The sequence below is a fragment of the Mobula hypostoma genome, chromosome 3, assembly GCF_963921235.1.
Source record: "Mobula hypostoma chromosome 3, sMobHyp1.1, whole genome shotgun sequence".
NCBI classification, from domain to species: domain Eukaryota; kingdom Metazoa; phylum Chordata; class Chondrichthyes; order Myliobatiformes; family Myliobatidae; genus Mobula; species Mobula hypostoma.
The window spans coordinates 112,068,266-112,084,309 of NC_086099.1; the positions used below are offsets into that span (position 1 = coordinate 112,068,266).

The 16,044-nt window shown below is 42.0% G+C and overlaps 1 protein-coding gene across 5 annotated transcripts in view; it reads right to left on the reverse strand.

The window, feature by feature from the left end:
• Positions 1–16,044, reverse strand: part of LOC134344194 (ankyrin-2-like) — a 978,678-nt gene that overhangs the window by 154,456 nt on the left and 808,178 nt on the right. For all 5 annotated transcript variants that reach the window (XM_063043600.1, XM_063043603.1, XM_063043602.1 and 2 more), the window contains one exon: positions 1,768–1,922. In XM_063043600.1, coding sequence (XP_062899670.1) covers positions 1,768–1,922 — 155 coding nt within the window. The remainder of the gene's footprint in view (positions 1–1,767; positions 1,923–16,044) is intronic.

Below are 16,044 nucleotides of genomic sequence, written 5' to 3' on the forward strand. Positions count from 1 at the left end.
CTTAATGATGGATGCTGAATTTTTGAGGCTTTTGGAAGTGTTCTGGATGCTGGGGAGGCTAGTGCCCATGATGGAACTGGCTGATAACAACTTTTTGCAGCTTTTTCCGATCCTATGCAGTGGTCCCTCCATAAAAAACAGTGATGCAACCAGTTTCTCCACAGTTCACCTGTAGAAATTTACGAGTGTCTTTGGTGACATAGCAATTCTCCAAATGAAATATAGCCACTGCCGTGTTTCTTTGTAATTGCATCAATATGTTGAGCCCAGGATAGATCTTCAGAGATGTTGACACCCAGGAACTTGAAACTGATCACTCTTTCCACTGCCAATCCCTCAATGAGAACTAGTGTGTGTCCCCTTGACTTCCCCTTCCTAAAGCCCACAATCAATTCTTTGATCTTGTTGATGTTGAGTACAAGGTTGTTGCTGTGACACCACTCAACCAGCTGATGTATCTCGCCCCTCCTGTACACCTCCTCATCACCATCTAAAATCATGCTACCAATAATTGTGTCGTTGGCAAATTCATTGATGCTCGTTGAGCTGTGCCTAGCCACACAGAGTAGAGCAGTGGGCTAAGCTCGCATCCTTTAGCTGTGCCAGTGTTGACTGTCAGTAAGGAGGAGATGTTATTTCCAATGGGCACAGACTATGATCCCCCAGTGAGGAAGTCAAGGATCCAGTTATAGAGGGAGGTCCAGGTTTTGGAGATTTTTGATTAGAAATTAGGGTATGATAGTGCTGAGCACTGTGCTGAAGTCAATAAACAGCAATAAGTATTACTATTGTCCATATGATCCAAAACTGAATGGAGAGCCAGTGAGATTGTATCTGCTGTAGAACTATTGTAGTGATATGTATGGGGCAAGTTCTTTCACACAGAGAGTGGGGGTTCCTGAAATGCACTGCTAGGGGTGGTGGTGGATGCAGAGACAATATAAATGTTAAGGTTATTAAGTCAGGCTCATGAACATGCAGGAAAAATGGCAGATGGAACACGTGATGCAGAAGGGTTTTGGTGTCATAACTTAAGTAGTTTGGCATCACATTGTGGACCAAAGGGGCCTTTTCCTGTGGTGTATTGTCACAGACAATATCTGTGAGAAGAGAAAAAGTTACAATTTCAGGTTGATGACCTTTAATCACAAATATAAAAAGTTAGAAATTAAAACAGTGTTAAACTGCACGGATAGAAGAGAGTTGGAGAGAAGGGGATTATCTCTACTAGGATGGAGAATGGAAAGTGGGGAGACCTGTGACAAGCTGCTGAGGAATTGTTAACAACAGATTATCTGTCTCTAAATAGGAGATGCATGAGAATGAAACAAAGGAAAAAAGGAAAGATAAGCAACAAAAATCTCAGTACAGTAAGATACAAAACATTGTAGGCACCGGGAATAAAAACTGGATTCTGTTATTAATCAACATTTCACACAGCATCTGTGCTGATGCTTTTCAAAAGGATACAAAATATATCTTCTACTAAACAAAGCAGTGATACTGGCTTCATTATGACCCAACGTTTCAATGCCTAGTCTTGCTTAATAATTTAGAAATTATTTTAATCTATTAACAATAAAAGTCAAAAGCAGATTCACATAAGACTGCAAATGTGAGGACCAACTTCCAGCTAACTGAATGTATCTTCAAGGCATGCTGCACGATTACATGAGAACCTGATGAAAAAGCTCCATTTAGCCCCTTTCTTCTGTTTTACGCATGTCTTACCCTCAACCACTCCCTGTCAACCAACAGGTTTGTTACCTTCATCCATCCCATTCAATATTTCATTCAGTTCTTCCTCAGTATATTCACACTGATGCTCCTTCCATATCTCTCCAGTTTCACTCCGCAGTACTACCAACTCTCGTTCCTTCCCACGTACGGCTGCAAAGTGTGGAATCTCCACAATCACTGGCCTGAAATATTAGTGTTAGAAGTGAGTTAAAGAGGGAGACAGACCCAATACTAATATGTCTCATGCCACACCACAGTTTAATATAGTCTGTAACAAAGTGAGTTATCATTCATTTTCCAACATGGATACAGATAAGCAGACAGAAACTAATGAGAACAATCAGAGGAATTGCCAGGGCCAGGAAACATCCGCCTAGCTTTAGAATTAATAGATATGCATTACATTATTCAAACTGAGGTACCTGAAAATGTAATTCCTTCTTTTAGTTTCTGATTTCAATCATTTTTGCTCATGTGGAGTTTATCCATTTAGGAAGCTTTGATTGAACATCGAAACTTTTTGCTATTGATGTGTTCTTTGGCTTAATAAGTTATCATTATGTCCAACATAATGGCTGAAGCTTGATACCAAAATTGGATGGGTTGAAACATCCTCAGAAATGTAAGCAGAACTTGAAACAGATTACCAACTCCTGTAATTAAATACTATAATAAGATTTCTGACAGGATTAATTTTAATTGGTAACTGAATTTCACAGACCTAAGTAAGTAGCAGTAGAAAGTTGATGAAGGGCAGAATCTATCTCGTCCTGCTGTCTACTCCTACCTTCTACAATCTGTCTCCTCCAACTTGTCAATAAACGTCCGACCACATCTATTCAATTCAATCATACACCCTTTCTCTGATTACATATAGAATACCTACCACACCCTGTACCGAACAACTAACATTACCACCTCAACCCCAAATGATTGTTAGCTGACATCTAAGTATATCTTCCAGACCATTTTTGGACTTCTGCAACACTTGCACTATAACTAACAATGCATATTGTACTTCAATCTCCTGTTGCATTCAGCCCTCCAACAGGACCACATAATTTCTTGTTGAAATTAGAGTCTCTTATCCATCATCTGATCCCTCAATCACCATTGAACCTTCTGACTGAAATTTAACTTTTCCCCCTTCCACCACCATTCTATTGCTCGACCCCTCAAAGACCAGCAATGACCATCATCCAGTTCACTTCCAACCACTAGCTGAAGTGTCTGCACTGTGCTGTCCTGTTCTATATTCTATGTTCAATGTTTATACCATTGGGTTGTAGACCACCAAGGCAGAATAGGAATGCTGTTCTTCCATTAATGGAAGGGTGGACCAGGGTGTCACAGATGGAAAAGCCTCTGCATTTACTTAAAGGTGAGGAGAAGCAAAGATATGTTTGATTATGGAATGTGTAAAGGAGAACAAAATGATTGTTACTCCAGATCTGATGCAACATAAAACAACACAATAAGAATAAAGAACACAATAAAAGTAAATGTAAATATAAAAGCAGTCCTACGAAACAGAGTGTGGCTGTATAAATATAAGATTAGCTTATAAACATAGACTGGTTGGAAATGTTAGGTGCAGCAGTAACTGTACATAAGATGACTGAGAGGAAATGATAAAGTGACAGAGTGGATCTTGGCAATGGCAACTCGTCCAGGTAGCAGCAGTACATATAAAACTACAATATGACAGTGACTGTGTAAGAGTGGATGTGAGTGCAGATTGCAGTAGTACATGGGAGTGTGAAGGGTGAGCAGAGGCTATGGAGAGGAGTGGCTGATGTGCATGCAGTGATAGAAGGAGGTGGTGGGGTGGGTTAATGGGTGGAGGTGTTGATTAGCCTGACCACTTGAGGAAAGTAGTGGTCCTGGTGTGGATGTTGCATAACCTCTTCCCTGATGAGAGTGGAACAAACAGACTTTAAACACGGTGGGTGGCATCCTTCATGATGTTACTGGCCTTTTTCCAGCACCTTTCAGGTATTTATGTCCTTGTCTTGCTGGTGTTGGTGATTCACTAGGAAGTTTTAACTACCCTTTGTAGAGCTTTTCTGTCTGCTGCAGTACAGTTTCCATACCAAACAGTGATGCAGCATGTTAGGATGCTCTTGACTGCACATCTGTAGAAGGATGTGAATATACTGCAGACCTGCACAGTCCCCAGCTCTCTCAGAAAATAGAGGCATTGATGAACTTTCAGAGAGTCACAGAAAAGTACAGCATAGAAACAGGCCCTTCAGCCCATCTAGTCCAGCCCAAACGATTTAATTGGCCTAGTCCCATCGACCTGCACTGGAACCATAGCACTCAATTGTCTTACCATCCACCTTGCTATCCAAACTTCTCGAAAATGTTATCATCGAGCTTGCATGCACCACTTGTGCCGGCAACTCATTCCACACTCTCCTGACCCTCTTGAGTGAAGAATCCCTTATACCACTACTTTCAACAAATTAAGGATCTGTATTCCCAGATCCCTTTGTTCTACCATATTCCTCAGTGCCTTTCCGTTCACTGTGTAAGACCTACCCTGTTTGGTCCTACCAAAGTGCGACACCTCACACTTGTCTGCATTAAATTCCATTTGCCATTTTTCAGCCCATTTTTCCAGCAGGTCCAGATCCTGCTGCAAGCTCTGACAGACTGCTTTGCCACCCACTATATCCCCAATCCTGGTGTCATCCGCAAGTTTGCTGATCCAGTTAACCAGATCTTCATCCTGATCATTGATATAGACAAACAACAAAGGACCCAGCACTGATCCTTGTGGCACTCCACTAGTCACAGGACTCCAATCTGAGAGACAACCACTACTACCACTCTCTGGCTACTTCCACAAAGCCAATGTCTAATCCAATTTACTACCTCATCTTGAATGGCAAGTGACTGAACCTTCCTGACCAACCTCCCACGCGGGACCTTGTCAAATACCTTGCTGAAGTCCACGTAGACAATGTTCACTGCGTTACGTGTAACTTCCTCGAAAAACTCTATAAGTTTTGTGAGACATGATCTACCATGCATAAAGCTATACTGACTCTCTCCAATTAGTGTGAGATGAGTACTCTCAGGAATGTGAAACTGCCTACAATTTCCCCTGCTGTGTCACTGATATAAAGAGGGGTGTGAGTGGTGCAGGTTTTCCTGAGTCAACAACCATCTCCTTAATCTTGTTGACATTGGTTATTTACCTAACTCTAGGCCTTGACCTTGTCTGTAGGCTGGCTAATCCTTGTTAGTGATGGGCCCCACAACTGTCTTGCCATTGGCGAGCTTAACAATGTGATTACTTGGGTGTTTGGCTGTGTAGTAGCCTGGCAGCAAAATGTCCAGCCTTGGGCTCAGCACACAGCCCAGCAGGGGAAACCCGTGTTGAGGATGATGCAGAGAGAGGGGCGGTTGTGCATCCTGACAGTCTGAGGTCAGTAGTTTATTTAGACCAAGGATTAGGACAAACCCGGATATTTGTATTACTGTTGCAAACATGAGAAAATCTGCCGATGCTAGAAATTCAAGTGACACACACAAAATGCTGGTGGAATGCAGCAGGCCAGGCAGCATCTATTGATGAAGATTGGCCTGCTGCGTTCGTGTGTGTTGCTTGATGTGTATTACTGTAATGGTTTTGGGTTCACTGTCTGCAAATGCCTGAACGCAAAAGAATTTTAAGCCCTATGCAGTATAGATATCATAAGACTATAGACCATAAGACATAGGAGCAGAATTAGGCCATTTGGCCCATCAAGCCTGCTCCACCATTCAATCATGGCTGAATCCTTATGCCCCCTCCTCTGCCCCACTCCTTGGCCTTCTCTCCATAACCTTTGATACCGCGACCAATCAAGAACCTATCATCTCTGCCTTAAATACACCCAATGACCTGGCCTCCACAGCCGCCTGTGGTGATAAATTCCACAAATTCACGACTCTCTGGCTACTCTGGCTAAAGAAATTTCTCGGCATCTCTGTTTTAAATAGGTGCTCCTCTATCCTGAGGCTTTGCCCTCTTGTTCTAGATTCTCCCACCATGGGAAACATCCTTTCCACATATACTCTGTCCAGGCATTTGTCCTGGTCTATCCCACCATGGGAAACATCCTTTTCACATCTACTCTGTCCAGGCCTTTCAACATCTGAAAAGTTTCAATGAGGTGCCCCCCCCAGCCTTCTAAATTTCAATGAGTACAGACCTAGTGCTATCAAACGTTCCTCATATGATAACCTTTTCATTCCTGGAATCATCCATGTGGACCTCCTCTGAACCTTCTCCAATGCCAGTACGAATTTTCTTAGATGAGGAGCCCAAAATTGTTCACAATATTCAAGGTGAGGCCTCGTCAGTGCCTTACAAAGCCTCAGCATCACATCGCTGCTCTTGTTTTCTAGACCTCTTGAAATGAATGCTAACATGGCATTTGCCTTCCTCACCAATTCTACCTGCAAGTTAACCTTTAGGGTGTCCTGCAGAAGGTCTTCCAGGTCTGTCTGAATCTCACATCTTTGGATTTTCTCCCCATTTAGAAAATAGTCCGTACATTTATTACTTCTACCAAAGTGCGTGGGCACACATTTTCCAACAATATATTTCATTTGCCACTTTGGTGCCCACTCTCCTAATCTGTTTAAGTCTTTCTGCAGCCTACCTGTTTCCTCAACACTACTTGCCCCTCCACCAATCTTCATATCATCTGCAAACTTGGCAACAAAGCCACCTATTCCATCATCTAAATCATTTATATACAGCATAAAAAGAAGTGGTCCCAACACCAACCCCTGCAGAACACCACTAGTCACTGGCAGCCAACCAGAAAAGAATCCTTTTATTTCCACTTGCTGCCTCCTACTACCAATCAGCCAATGCTCTAACCATGCCAGTAACTTTCCTGCAACATCATGAGCTCTTAACTTGGTAAGCAGCCTCAAGTGTGGCACCTTGTCAAAGATCTTCTGAAAGTCCAAATATGCAACATTCACTACATCCCCTTTATCTATCCTACTTGTAATTTCCTCAAAGAATTCCAACAGCTTTGTCAGGCAAAATTTTCCCTTGAGGAAACAGAGAAACATAGAAAACCTACAGCACAATACAGGCCCTTCAGCCCACAAAGTTGTGCTGAACATGTCCCTACCTTAGAAATTGCTAGGGTTACCCATAGCCCTCTATTTTTCTAAGCTCCATGTACCTATCCAAAAGTCTCTTAAAAGACCCTATCGTATCCGCCTCCACCACCGTTGCCAGCAGTTCATTCCATGCACTCACCACTCTCTGCGTAAAAAACTTACCCCTGACATCTCCTCTGTACCTACTCCCCAGTACCTTAAACCTGCGTCCTCTTGTGGCAACCATTTCAGCCCTGGGAAAAAGCCTATGACTATCCACATGATCAATGCCTCTCAGCATCTTATACACCTCTATCAGGTCACCTCTCATCCTCTGTCGCTCCAAGGAGAAAAGGCCCAGTTCACTCAACCTGTTTTCATAAGGCATGCTCCCCAATCTAGGCAACATCCTTGTAAATATCCTCTGCACCCTTTCTATGGTTTCCACATCCTTCCTGTAGTGAGGCAACCAGAACTGAGCACAGTACTCCAAGTGGGGCCTGACCAGGGTCCTATATAGCTGCAACATTACCTCTCGGCTCTTAAACTCAATCCCACGATTGACAAAGGCCAATACACTGAATGCCTTCTTAACCACAGAGTCAACCTGCGCAGTTGCTTTAAGCGTCCTATGGACTCGGACCCCAAGGACCCTCTGATCCTCCACACTGCCAAGAGTCTTACCATTAATACTGTATTCTGCCATCAGATTTGACCTACCAAAATGAACCACTTCACACTTATCTGGGTTGAACTCCATCTACTACTTCTCAGCTCAGTTTTGCGTCCTATCAATGTCCCGCTGTAACCTCTGACAGCCCTCCACATTATCCACAACACCTCCAACCTTTGTGTCATCAGACTTTGTACTATCTTGTCCTGTGTCACCCAGTACTACATCACCTCATCCTTAACAATTGACTCTAACATCTTCCCAACCACTGAGGTCAGGGTAACTGGTCTATAATTTCCTTTCTGCTGCCTTCCTCCTTTCTTAAAGAGTGGAGTGACAGCTGCAATTTTCCAGTCCTCTGGCACCAATGATTTTTGAAAGATCATTACCAATGCCTCCACAATCTTTACTGCTACTTCTTTCAGAACCCTAGGGCGCAGTTCATCTGGGCCAGGTGACTTGTGTAACCTTAGATCTTTCAGCTTTTTGATCACCTTCCCCCTTGTAATAGTGACTGCACTCACTTCTCTTCCCTCACACCCTTCAACATCTGGCACACTGCTAGTGTCTTCCACAGTGAAGACACATTTAGTTCATCTGCCATCTCTTTGTCCCCCATTATTATTGCTCCAGCCTCATTTTCCAGCGGTCCTATATCCTGCAATGGGCATTTTCATGCCTTACAAGGCACAGATTGGAAGTCTGTGTGGGGCACCACTCCTCACACAGACACTAGAGCAATGTGTGGTTAAGTGCCTTGCTTAAGGACACAAACACGCTGCCACAGCTGAGGCTCGAACTAGCGACCTTCAGATCATAAGACGAACACCTTAACCACTTGGCCACGTGTCCACTCAGGCCTCTCATGGTCTGAGTCGACGCTCCCTCCCTATATCCACACTCATCTCTCTTTTTTTTTACCAATTTGAAAAAGCTTTTACTATCCACTTTGATATTGTTTGCTAGCTTGCTTTCATATTTCATCTCTTCCCTCCTAATAGATTTTAGTTGATCTCTGTAGGTTTTTAAAATCTTCCTAATCTTCTGTCCTCCCACTAATTTTTGCTTTGTTGTATGCCCTCTCCTTTACTTGAACATCAACAGATACTCTCACTATAGGGAGGTTATACTGCATCCACTTTCTCGTCCTTCTCTAGACTTTCAGTGAGGTTTAACTGCCAAAACACACTATTTGAGTGGTGGGTCCCTCCTCTCTACCAAGACTATTGAAATAGTTTAAACACAGTTATGTTAGTTTTAATGATACTTATTGAAATTCAGACAAATTCATAACATACATTTAACACTCAGAATTTCTAATTTATAAAATATTTCTGAATTTCAAAAGATCTGCAAACTACAAAGAATTTTCAAACAGGTACCGTTCTTACAAACTCGAAGAACATACCAACGAGTTGCAGACGAACAAGTCGTCCATTGCAGACAATGAAGGTTGAGGAATGAATTTCAGTTCTTCTTTCTGTCACCCCATCTTTCTGTCACTAACCTTCCCCAAACTGTGATTGGTATTCATACTATTTTTTACAAGATGAGATCATTTGCATGTGAAACTTTTGCAAAGCTGTGCTTCCAACTTCAAACTGATTGTTGCTTGCAATTTACATTAAGAACTAGAGACTGGTTCTCATTTACAACAAAAAGATGAGTAAATAATATTTGTTAAAAGATTAACTTTATCATCAACAACTCTGACACTATGGAAAGGTTATGCAGCTGTGGTAGAAAGCTGAGCTGAGCAGCAAGCCTTTCAGTGGCTGGGAAGTGAATATCTGCTGCAGTATTAATAAAAGTAAAATACAGATAGATTGAAATAGGAGTAGCATTTTAGAAAACCTGTTCAAAATTATTAATATTAGGCTTCTAAAAAGATAATTGAAAAATAACAACATTTCTAAATAGTATTATTGTAACCGTTCACTATCCAAATACTGATATGTACACCAGGTCCTCATCCAACATCACGTGTTCTTCCAATTTTCTAGCTGGCATCAAGATAGCCCTGAGACATCTCCTGTGAAAACATCTCACTGCTCTTGAGTTTTGGAAAAAAAATCATTCATTAGGTAGTTAAAATAATCATTCTGTATGTTTTTATTATGGGGGGTGGATTTAAAGAATCGAGGGGCAGCCGTGCCAACAAAACTTTAGTGTGAGTAGTGGATTCACTAGCCCTGGAATAGAGCCTCATGGGAGGTAGAGCGGAATGAAGCATAGTCAAGGTATTTGTGGGAATAGGCGTGTTGTTAGCAAGCCTACCACCTGAGATAGAGATCCAAAAAATAAGGGGAAGAGTCAGAGACTGACCAAGTAAAGATGAGGGCAGGGTTTGTTGTTTTCACCCAACATTTCTGTCTTATTTTCTCTCTGGATGTGTCCAGTCTCAAGTACATCTTCCCACTCTGTATCTCTGTACTCCTACAGACTTTTGTCTATATTCTCACTCTCTGTCTGCTTCCATTCATTTATTAACCAGTTCATTTTGTTTACTGCTTATCCCTATGGATATCATAGTTTTATCCTTTCAGAAAATGCCCCTCCTCCCACCCTCTCTGTAGTTTAACAAACTTCTGTTGTCTCCCCAGTTCCAAAGGATCTAAATGACCCTAATTGTAAATATCACTCCACTCTTCAAGAAGGGAGAGAGGCAGAAGAAAGGAAAATATAGGCCAGTTAGTCTGACCTCAGTAGCTGGGAAAATGTTGCAGTTGATTATTAAGGATGAGGTCTCTGGGTAGTTGGAGGCAAATTATAAAATAGGCCATATAGAGCATGGTTTCCTCAAGGGAAAATCTTCTACAACCCCATGGTATTACAGGAAAGATTCTAGCATGGATAAAGCAGTGGTTGATTGGCAAGAGGTAAAGAGTGGCAATAAATGAGGTCTTTTCTGGCTGGCTGCTGGTGACTAGTGGTGTTCTACAGAGGTCTGTTCTGGGACCAATTCATCTTATGTTATGTATCAGGATTTGGATGATGGAATTGATGACTTTATTGCAAAGTTTGCAGACAATATGGATAGGTGGAGGGGCAGTAGTTTTCAGGAAGTAGAGAGGCTATAGAAGGACTTAGACAGATTAGGAGAATGAGCAAAGAAATGGCAGATGGAATACAGTGTCAGGAAGTTTATGGTCATGCACTTTGACAGAAGAAGTGAAAGGGTTGACTGTTTTCTAAATGGAAAGAAAATACAAAAAGCTGAGGTGCAAAGGGACTTGGGAGTCCTTGTGCAGGATTCCCTAAAGGATAATTTACAGGTTGAGTCTGTGGTGAGGAAGACAAATGCAACATTAGCATTCATTTCAAAAGAACTGGAATATAAAAGCAAGGATGCAATGTTGAGACTTTATAAAGCACTGGTGAGGCCTCACTTGGAGTATTATGAGCAATTTTGGGTTTCTGATCTTAGAAAGGGGCAACGAAACTGAAGAGGGTTCAAAGGAGGTTCATGAAAATGATTCCAGGATTGAATGGCTTGTCATATGAGGACAGCTTTCTGGCTCTGGGCCTGTATTCACTAGAAATCAGAAGAATGGGGGAGACCGCATTGAAACCTGTTGAATGTTGAAAGGCTTTGATAGAGTGGATTTGGAGAGGATATTTCTGATGGTGGGAAGGTCGAAGACCTGACGGCATGGCATCAGCACAGAGGAGCATCCTTTTGGGATGGAGATGAGGAGGAATTTCTTTAGACAGGCGGTGGTGAATTGTGGAATTCTTTGCCACAGGCAACTGTGGAGACCAAGTTTTTATGTACATTTAAAGTAGAGGTTGATAGATTCTTGATTAGTCAGGGCATGAAGGTATACAAAAGAAGGCAGGAGGTTGGGGCTGAGAGGAAAATTGTATCAGTCATGATAAAATGGTGGAGTAGACTCGACAGGCCAAATGGCCTAATTTTGCTCCTGTATCGTATTATCTTATGGTCTAAATGCAGTAGCTCACTTGTCTGGATTAAATTCCATCTGCTTTGCCCAGCTTTCTAGCTGAATTATATACTTCCGAATTTTCAGGCAACCATACAGGCTACCAACAATTCCACCAATTCCACCAATCTATGTAACGTCAGCAAAATTATCAGACTATATACATTCCCATCCAAGTTATTTATATATACATGACAAACAACAAAGGTTTGAATGATATACGCAAAACATGAGGAAATCTGCAGATGCTGGAAATTCAAGCAACACACACACAAAAGGCTGGTGAACGCAGCAGGCCAGGCAGCATCTATAGGAAGAGGTATAGTTGACGTTTTGGGCGAGACCCTTGGTTAGGACTAACTGAAAGAAGAGATAGTAAGAGATTTGAAAGTAGGAGGGGGAGGGGGAGATCCGAAATGATAGGAGAAGACAGGAGGGGGAGGGATGGAGCTAAGAGCTGGAAAATTGATTGGCAAAAGGGATACGAGGCTGGAGAAGGGAAAAGATCACGGGACAGGAGGCCTAGGGAGAAAGAAAGGAGGGGAAACCCAGAGGATAGGCAAGGAGTTATAGTGAAAGGGACAGAGGGAGAAAAAAAGAGAGGGAAATAAATAAATAAATAAATAAATAAAGAAATAAAGAAAGCAGTGGGGGTCAGGGAACTTAAAATCATTGAAAAAATTCATAGCGTGAGAAGTGTCACGAACATAGGTGGGAAGGGATTAAACAAGGAGGGATAAAACTGTGTCGAGGTATGCAGAAATGAGTTCGGTGGCGCAGGAGCAAGCTGAGACAATGGGTCTACCTGGACAGACAGGTTTGTGGATCTTGGGTAGGAGGTAGAAACGGGAAGTGCGAGGTGTGGGAACTATAAGGTTGGTAGCAGTGGATGGGAGATCCCCTGAGCGGATAAAGTCGGTGATGGTGTGGGAGACAATAGCCTGGTGCTCCTTAGTGGGGTCATGATCGAGGGGTAAATAGGAGAAGGTATCCGCGAGTTGTCGCTGTGCCTCGGCAAGGTAGAGGGCAGTACGCCAGACTACAACAGCACCCCCCTTATCGGCGGGTTTTATAGTAAGGTTAGGATTAGTGCGGAGGGAGTGGTGGAGAGCAGAGCGTTCAGAAGGAGTGAGGTTGGAATAGGAATAAGATGTGGTGAAGTCGAGACGGTTGATGTCCCATCGGCAGTTAGCAATAAAGAGATCCAGAAGACCAGAGCGGTGTGTCCATGAAGAGGAGGAGGGTTGAAGACGGGAAAAGGGGTCATCAGTGGGGGGGTGGGAGAGTCCTTGCCGAAGAAGTAGGCTGAAGACGGAGCCGACAGAAGAAGAGTTCAGTGTCATGGTGAATGCAGAACTCGCTGAGGTGTGGGCAAAGGGGGACAAAGGTAAGGCCCTTACTGAGGACAGAGCGCTCTACCATTGGTTACAGGCCTCGACTCAGAAAAAACAACCCTCTACCACTACTCTCTGCCTCCCATCACTAAGACAATTTTGGATTCAGTTTGTCAAAACTCCTAGGACCCGACATGTCTTAACTTTCTTGAAAAAAAATCATGTATACCATGTCTACCATTCTGCCTTAATTAATTTTCTTGGTGAACTCAGATTGGTGAGATATGGGAGCAGCATTAGAGGCCATTCTGCTGATCGTCAACTCTGCCATTCTATATTATCTCTACCTCAACTCCATTTTCCTACCTTCTCCCCATAACCTTTTAGACCCTGATTAATCAAGAACATATCAAACTTTGGTTTAAATATACCCAATTACTTGACCTTCAAAGACATCTGTGGCTATGAATTACAGAGATTCACCATCTTCTGGATAAAGAAATTCCTTATCTGTTCTAAAGAGACTTACTTCTATTCTGAGGCTATGCCCTCTGGTCCTAGACTCCCCAACTATAGGAAACATCTTCTCCACATCTACTCTGTCTAGGCCTTTCAATATTTGCTAGGTGTCAATGAGATCCTCCCTCATTCTTCTAAATTCCAGTGAGTACAGGCTCAGAGCCATCAAACACTCCTCATACATTATCCCTTTCATTCACAAGATCATTTTCGTAAACCTCCTCTGGACCTTCTCTAAAGCCAGTACATCCTTTCTTAGATAAGGGACCCAAAACTTTTCACAGTGCTCCAAGTGCAGACTGACCAATGCCTTATAAAACCTCAGCATTACATCCTTGCTTTTATATTCTAGTCCTCTCAAAGTAAATGCTAACATTGCAATTGCCTTCCTCACAACCGACTCAACCTGTAAGTTAACCTTTAGGGATTCCTACACAAGGACACCCAAGTTGCTTTGTACCTCTGATTTCTGAATTGCTCCCCACTTAGTCTATATCTTTATTCCTTTTACCAAAGTGCATGATCATACACTCCCCTACACTGTATTTCATCTGCCATTCTGCTAATCTGTATAAATCCTTCTACAGATTCCATGCCTCTTCAACACCATCTGTCTCTCCACCTATCTTTGTGTCGTCTGCCATCTTGGCCAAAAAGCCAACAATTCTGTCATTTAACTTGAAATATAAGGTGAAAAGAAGCAGTTGCAACACCAGACCCTGCAGAACACCACTAGTCACTGGCAGCCAACCAGAAAAGGTCCCCTTTTTCTCCACTTTTTGCCTCCTGCCAGTCAGCCAATCTTCAATCCATGCTAGTATCTTCCCTGGAATACCACGGGCACCTATCTTGTTTAGCAGCCTTATGCGTAGCATATTGTGAAATCCTTTCTGAGGAATCATCGTGGGTGTGCTGATCAAGATTTCTAGCATTTGCAGAATCTCGTGTGTCAGATTTGTGAGGCAGGGTTTCCCATGTACATAACCATGCCGACTTCCCAAATCATTTTTTGCCTTTCCAGACTATATGACGCTCAGTGAATAACACAATAACAATTTTCCATTCTGGATGTGTACATCTTTCTTTTTCCAGATAAAACCCTCAATTTCTTTTGTTAACAAAAGGTTTCCTAATCTTACCATCTTTGCTTCTTATCCTTATAGGGATGTGCTGGCTCTGAACTCTCCTATTTTGTTTTGAAACATCTCTCACTTATCAGGTGTTTTTTTTCCTGGAGCAGCTACTCTCAATCTGCTTCCACCAGTGCATCACCTTGCATGGCTTTCTAGGGTGTGAAATCCATATAAATTTGGGCTGATGTAAATTAATTGGAGCTGCTTCCTAAATCAGGTACTTGTCCTGCCAGACTGCATCAATGCTTCCTTACACATGCGCAGCATACCAACCAGACACATTCTTCAACAAACTTACTCTCTGAAGCATGAACCTTTGGTATATTTCCATCAAAATATATATCACAGTTCCTTTTCGCTGCCAACGCTAGTCTCTACTTCATTCTGAATACATAATTCCTCACAAAAATATAACCATATAACAATTACAGCATGGAAACAAGCCATCTCGGCCCTTCTAGTCCATGCCAAACGCTTACTCTCACCTAGTCCCATCTACCTGCACTCAGCCCATAATCCTCCATTCCTTTCCTGTCCATACACCTATCTAATTTTTTAAAAAAATGACAAAATCGAACCTGCCCCTACCACTTCTACTGGAAGTTCGTTCCACACAGCCACCACTCTCTGAGTAAAGAAGTTCCCCCTCGTGTTACCCCTAAACTTTTGCCCCCAGCTCTCAACTCAAGTCCTCTTGTTTGAATCTCCCCTACTCTCAATGGAAAAAGCCTATCCACGTCAACTCTATCTATCCCCCTCATAATTTTAAATACCTATCAAGTCCCCTCTCAACCTTCTACGCTCCAAAGAATAAAGACCTAACTTGTTCAACCTTTCTCTGTAACTTAGGTGCTGAAACCCAGGTAACATTCTAGTAAATCTCCTCTATACTCTCTCTATTTTGTTGACATCTTTACCCAGTAAAACAAAAGCAACACAACAATCTGATCATTAAATTATGATGCAGGCAAAGCTTTTTCCACCACTATGGGACTCTAAGTCTTACATTCTGTGGTGTGGAGACCAAAGACCAATGACATTGGTCTTGGGTTACCTGGTGAACTATGCAGAATTGACAGTGCCAAGGAAAGAAAAAATAGAACTTTCTAGTAAAAACTTTAAAAAAAGATAGGAATGGACAGAAAGAATATACAAGTTTGAATTGACAGTATAATGATCATTAACAGGGATTTTGAGAATAATAGTGAGGGAAAATATGAAATATAAAAAATATTTTCCAAAAAAATACATCAACCAGCAGCAAAAGATCAGTGTGAAGAATATTGGGAAATAAAAATTAACATTAAAAAAGAGATGAATGGCCAATACAATCAATTAGACTGAATTACTATCATGGCATAGATTAATATATTAAATATTGTCATTGCTTATCTTTACTCCAGTTGCCTTTCTTAATCAATAATTCAAAATGATTAATATTTAACGCTGCAACTAAGTAAAGAAGAAAAGCAGAGGTTACAGGACAGAAATAAAGAGCAAAAGACAATTAGACCACATTATGTACAAATAGGCAAGGTACTGTTTTGAAATTCATTTATGGGATTTATAAAGTTAAGCACTATGAA